Raw genomic sequence first — 5,252 nt, 5'->3', positions numbered from 1 at the left:
AAAACGTGCCAATGCCTCGACTGTTGAAGGGATCTAATTTATTTCACAGAAGTTGAAAGCTGGGGCTATATCCAGAAAAGGATAGGGTGCGATTTCAGCTTGTTTCACATTAGGCATGCTTTGAGAAAATGCATAATTACATAATGGCTCCTGCCCTTCATCTATTATCATTTGGACTAGTAAAAAGCCACTGCACAGTCACTACAGCAAAGGGTTTGGCAATATTTTCACATTTTTATTGGTGAATAAACAGGAATAGAAAAAACAGTAAAGGCATTTGCGAAATCCACACACAAAAAAAAACGTATTAACATATGAACATACCTCCAGACGATGCTTATAGGACAGTTTCATTGGACGCTGTGCTATTTACTCCAGTACAATGAAAAAAAGCCACTTTCACGACAAAAGCTTTAAAGGGGCGATGGAACAATTTTTCGTACTTCGTGCAGATACTGCGTAAAACAAATCCCCAAAGTTTATGAGCTATGAAACACGCTTGTGTTTTTAAACCCGTGCAATAAAAAACGCCGAAGAAAAAAATGGAATAAATGGCAGAGTTTCCCCCTTTAACTTGCAGCCAGAAAAAGTGGCCAAGTGATTTGGAGACGATTATATGGCACCAATGTTAATCATAGTACAGGACACGCGCCGAATCGCAAACATTGTTGGTTTGGCTATTGTCATCGTTGCAGCACTTGGACACGAGCCACTACCTGAATGATTGCCAAGCTGTTATCACATGCCCAAATCGAGTGCTCACGCAATACTATAAGGTCCAATCTGTGAGCCGCATTCAAATATTGTCACTCTGAGGGGGGACTACACCGACAATACGACCCCTGAGCGTTTGTGTAGGAGTGATTGAAAGAAAATGGTTGCTTTTATCTGAAATTACACTGCAACAAAAAATGTTTCTTGGTCAGCGGCATTGCATTTAAGTATACTAGGGTTCCTCTAGTGCCAGTAAGCTTGTGTAAAGTGAAAAACATTATAACTGAATATTGTTCCACCGCCCCTTTAAGGCAAAGCTCGATCAGTCATTGCAGAAGGGAGCTTCCACTTCGAAAGAAGTTTCTACTTGAAGCTTCTTTCGATGATTTGCTCCCGTTTCTGTATGCCCGTGAGGGAGTCCTCCACGGTGTCCACGGCGGGTGGTAGGTGGACTGGCCGTGTGGCCCTCCTCCTGGGTCTCCGTGCCCTCGGCACAACTGGCGGAGCTGGGGGAGGTGGAGGCTGTGGGTCCTTTCTCAGGCAGGCCAGGTTGTGGAGTGCAGCGCAGGCTGTGATGATCTGGACGGCCCGACGTGGCTTGTGCTGCAGCCTCATGTCGAGGCAGGGGAAGCGCCGCTTCCAGATGCCAAAGGCCCTTTCGACAGAGTTTCTCGTCTTGATGTGGGCCTTCTGGTACCTGATCATGTGAGGGAATATCATGAGTGGCTAATTAAACTATAATATTGCCTGTAGATCCCTTTCATATCTTTCTCCCGGGTAGCTCGATTTCAAAATGCTCCAGCACAACGCACTAGCTGCAGACAATGACAAGCAGGAGAAGCTTCACTTGTCCCGCCTCCAGCATCAGCATCATACATTCGGTAACACATTGTCATCTTGTGCACTTCGTGCATGCATGTGCAGCCAAAGCATGCGAGAAGGCATTGAGCGTGCTCTGGAGGCAGGGCAGAAAGACTCCCTGCAGTTCTCATTGTGTCAGTGACTATAATCCTCAATAAGGGCAGATATTTTCGGGGCTAACGTTGTCACACCCAGTATCTTACTTATTTTGTTCATACATTATTTAACCATCGCAACTAGTGCACAAGTTCAGTAGTCTTACTACTGTTCCACGTTTGTATATAATGTTTTCCTTGTCTTTAATAAAGTAGAAAGTTGGGCTAGTTGATTCTGGTTATACATAATGACAAATACACAGCGCAAAAGGACAAAAAGGGAAGAGACACACCGGATAGAACAGAGCGCTGTTCTATCCGGTGTGTCTCTTCCCTTTTTGTCCTTTTGCGCTGTGTATTTGTCATTATGTATTTTCCTTGTCTCCACACATAGCCCTACATTTGCTCAGGCACTTGTAGGATTTACTTGCCTGCCTCGTGGTGTGTTAGCTGGACCGGGATCTGCCAGGGGGGTCATCAGGAAGAAGAAGCAGGCGTAGCCCATGTCCCCAAGCAGCACCCCTGGTACCCGGCGTTCCTCGTACAGCACCCGCACACGGGAGTTGTCAAATATCCGGCTGTCGTGTACCGACCCGGGCCAGCTCACAACCACATCGTAAAATTGCAGCTGGGGGCCGGTGACAGCCTGCAAGTAGATTGCGTTGAAATGAAACATGGAGACATGAGTAAGAAAAATTAGTGGCAATGGTCCCATCGAATGAAGCTGTCGTAATACTCGACAAATATTTTCATTACAAAAACTGCTCAAGTGATGTGTTCTGACAATGTCAATATGAACATTGTAAGCTTCGAAAAGTATGAATATTGCAGTTCATTTGGAAGCGAATATCAAATAACGTATTATTTGAACTACTATTAGAAAATTAGAATATTCGTGCAGCCCTACTTTTTGCACATAGAATTCGTGCAGCCCTACTTTTGCACATAGCATCAAGGGGGAAAAAATCTGTACTTTCTTAATTTTCAGTGGCATCGCCAACCATGTCATGTGCCAGACGCTTTAGAGCAACATGTAGCAGGTTATTCATTCTGGCTCAGTTTGGCGCAGCAGCTCAACCACTGCATATAGCGAAGCAAAGACGAGAGGGCTTTGACTACAATGCTTGGGGCAGAATTTCCAAATTTCATGCAGTCGAACATGAGCGCATACTCCAATGAATAACATCTCGCGATCGCGCTAGCGTTGCTCTTTAAACTCTAAATTCGGTAAACCGCGAACTCTGCACTCGTTACTTGGACGTTGATTGAGAACACTCCCTTGCGGTTGCGGAACACCTCCGCGTCGTCGCCGCCGGGGCTCTTGATTCGCACGTGGGTGCAGTCGATGCACCCGGTGACGCCGGGGAATTTCGCAAGTGCGAAGAAATCGAGCATCACCGTGTTGAATTGGGCGGCGCTGGGAAAGTGAACGAGGTCCCGGAACAAGTGCCTCGCGATCAGCTGCGTAACTACTCCGACCGCGCGGCACACTGTCGGTTGGGACACGTTCACGAGGTCCCCAGTCACAACCTGGAAGGTCCCGGCACCATAACACCGCAGCGTGACCAGCAGTTGCAGCATGGGGGTCAGCGGAAGGCCTCTGCAGTCGGTGCTCGTTTGTAGAGGCAGCATCCCGAGCAGCTCTCGCACGGTTCCCTTCGTAAAGCGGTACCGCGCCAGGAACTGCCCGTCGTTGTAGCGCTCCATTGGGTTCTCCCTATCCCGAATTGATGGTCGCGGGACTCGTGGCAAAGGGAACGCGTCCCCGAAGACGACATTGCACGCGCGAGTTGCGAATTCGAAGGCGGAGATCCTCTCGGCGACGTCGCTTCGCCAAGCCGCCATGTTGAAACGACTACGAAGTCGAGTTCAAGATAGGTCCAACCCAGTCTTGAAATTTGGGCACTTCAAGTTCGCTTCAAGCTCCGTTCAAGATCGGTTCAAGTTAAGGTGCGTTTATGAAGCGCGCTTGCTCGTCGCAAGACGGACTTGAGCAAGTTGAAGCTCGACTTCAGAGCAAGTCACATCTATGAATTCGGGGGTCAGATTCCCGCGCTCAAACGGTCTTGCTGAAAAGTGTGCTCAAATTTTAAAACAAACTCAGCTGGTGAAGAGAAGTGGCTACGGCTCCTAAGTTATAGAGGGACACCTCTTGAGAATGGTCACTCACTGAGCGAACTGCGTATGAATAAAAATTTTAGATGCAGGTTGCCCCACTACTGATGTATGAGAAAACACGTTATAAAGAAACATCAACAGCTAAGCAGTGAAATTCCTCTGAGTAAACTTCACTCTGGTCATATTGTAAGAATCAAGAACGCTACAACATAGGAGACAAAAGCAAAGATGTTTTGTAAGGTTGCTCCGCGTCATTTTAAGGTTTTAACAAAAAAAACTCGTATATTTCGCAGGAGCAGGTAGCATATGCGACAAACGCAAGACAAATTTCAATTAGACACTGACGCGACAGACAGCAAAACCGAAGACTTTCCTGATTCGAACACAGAGCAACATACATTCTGCAAGCCCGTTCCCGAGAGGTCCCACTAAGAAGATCTTCAAGGCAACGCAGGCTGCAAACTAGACTGACATACAACGGAAACTTCGAACAAATCGTCGAACTTCCATTTTTCTTTGCTTTTTTTTTTCGACGTGTTTAGTGCGTGTTTTCTTTGAAAAAGCGTTTTGGCTCCGTTTTATTACTTTTATCAATATTTTTTTCCCTTCAAAAGAAAGATGCACTATATAACAGTCTGGCAAATATGTGCACGCGCATCTATAGTGACGTTGCACTGATAAAGATGAGAACTACGGCTGTCATTGGACGTGTTCATCGTGTCTCCCCTTCGCGTCTGACATAGTGGTCGCAATCTGACGGAGGATTATTGCGGACACGACGCAGTGTAACCGAGATTTTGGTTGCACAACGAAGGATACCCAGGTTGTCTGAACTAACCCTCACCCCTCCGCAGCGGCGTGCTAAATGACTTTCGCTGGTTTGGCGCGTAAAACCAGAAGAATGCACCTTCCTATTGGGCAGGAGATCAAACTATAGGGGGAGCTTTATCGAGCTTGTTGTCTTCACAGGCAAGTGTTTATTAACACAATATAACAAAGAAGTTGCACCTCGCTTAGCACCTTAGCCTCCACTATACTCACAAAGCCTGGCAGTTTGACAACGGAGCCATAGAGTTACAGTGGACTAGAATATAGGGACAGTGGAAAAAAGCGTCGGCGGCGCCCCATCGGCCATGTGAAGCCAGAAGTGTAGACTGCCACGAGTGGCGCTGATGTCGAAATCCGGAAGACATGGCTACTGTAACAGGGGATTTGGCGTCGCGTACGTTCTCAGATGGTTTCTGTGGTGTCTATGGTCGTTTTCACAATTTGTTTCGTGAGTGTCAAGTGCTTCGTATAGCGATTATATAGGTTCGAGTCTTGTTCGCTAAGCAATGAAAGCGAAGAGGAAGAAGACGGATGGGCATCGCAACGCGCCAGCATGCTAGACTGGTTACCCCGGTTTTCACTGCATTGCCCAAGTAAGCTTTAAACATTAATTCATAGACGTTGAAGCTCTCATAA

The 5,252-nt window shown here is 46.9% G+C and overlaps 1 protein-coding gene across 1 annotated transcript; it reads right to left on the bottom strand.

Moving 5' to 3' along the window:
• Window positions 1–844: 844 nt before the first annotated feature.
• On the bottom strand, window positions 845–2,860 carry LOC121837093 (putative nuclease HARBI1). Its single transcript, XM_042292533.1, has 2 exons — window positions 2,102–2,860; window positions 845–1,411 (listed from the first exon to the last, which is right to left on the bottom strand). Exons 1-2 carry the CDS (start codon window positions 2,383–2,385, stop codon window positions 1,078–1,080), a joined length of 618 nt encoding a protein of 205 aa, XP_042148467.1. The 5' UTR covers window positions 2,386–2,860; the 3' UTR covers window positions 845–1,077.
• Window positions 2,861–5,252: the final 2,392 nt, after the last annotated feature.

The sequence above is a fragment of the Ixodes scapularis genome, unplaced genomic scaffold, assembly GCF_016920785.2.
Source record: "Ixodes scapularis isolate PalLabHiFi unplaced genomic scaffold, ASM1692078v2 PGA_scaffold3__209_contigs__length_174095766, whole genome shotgun sequence".
In the NCBI taxonomy this organism is placed as follows: Eukaryota; Metazoa; Arthropoda; class Arachnida; order Ixodida; family Ixodidae; genus Ixodes; species Ixodes scapularis.
This window is presented reverse-complemented; position numbering and strand designations above follow the sequence as displayed.

What these genes read in the sequence shown, in the direction of transcription:
- LOC121837093 (XM_042292533.1), bottom strand. Translation starts at nt 2,385, where the DNA reads ATGGGACCATTGCCACTAATTTTTCTTACTCATGTCTCCATGTTTCAT. An exon ending in GCTAACACACCACGAGGCAG is followed by an intron (nt 1,412 to 2,101) that starts GCAAGTAAATCC and finishes TCACATGATCAG; the next exon opens with GTACCAGAAGGCCCACATCA.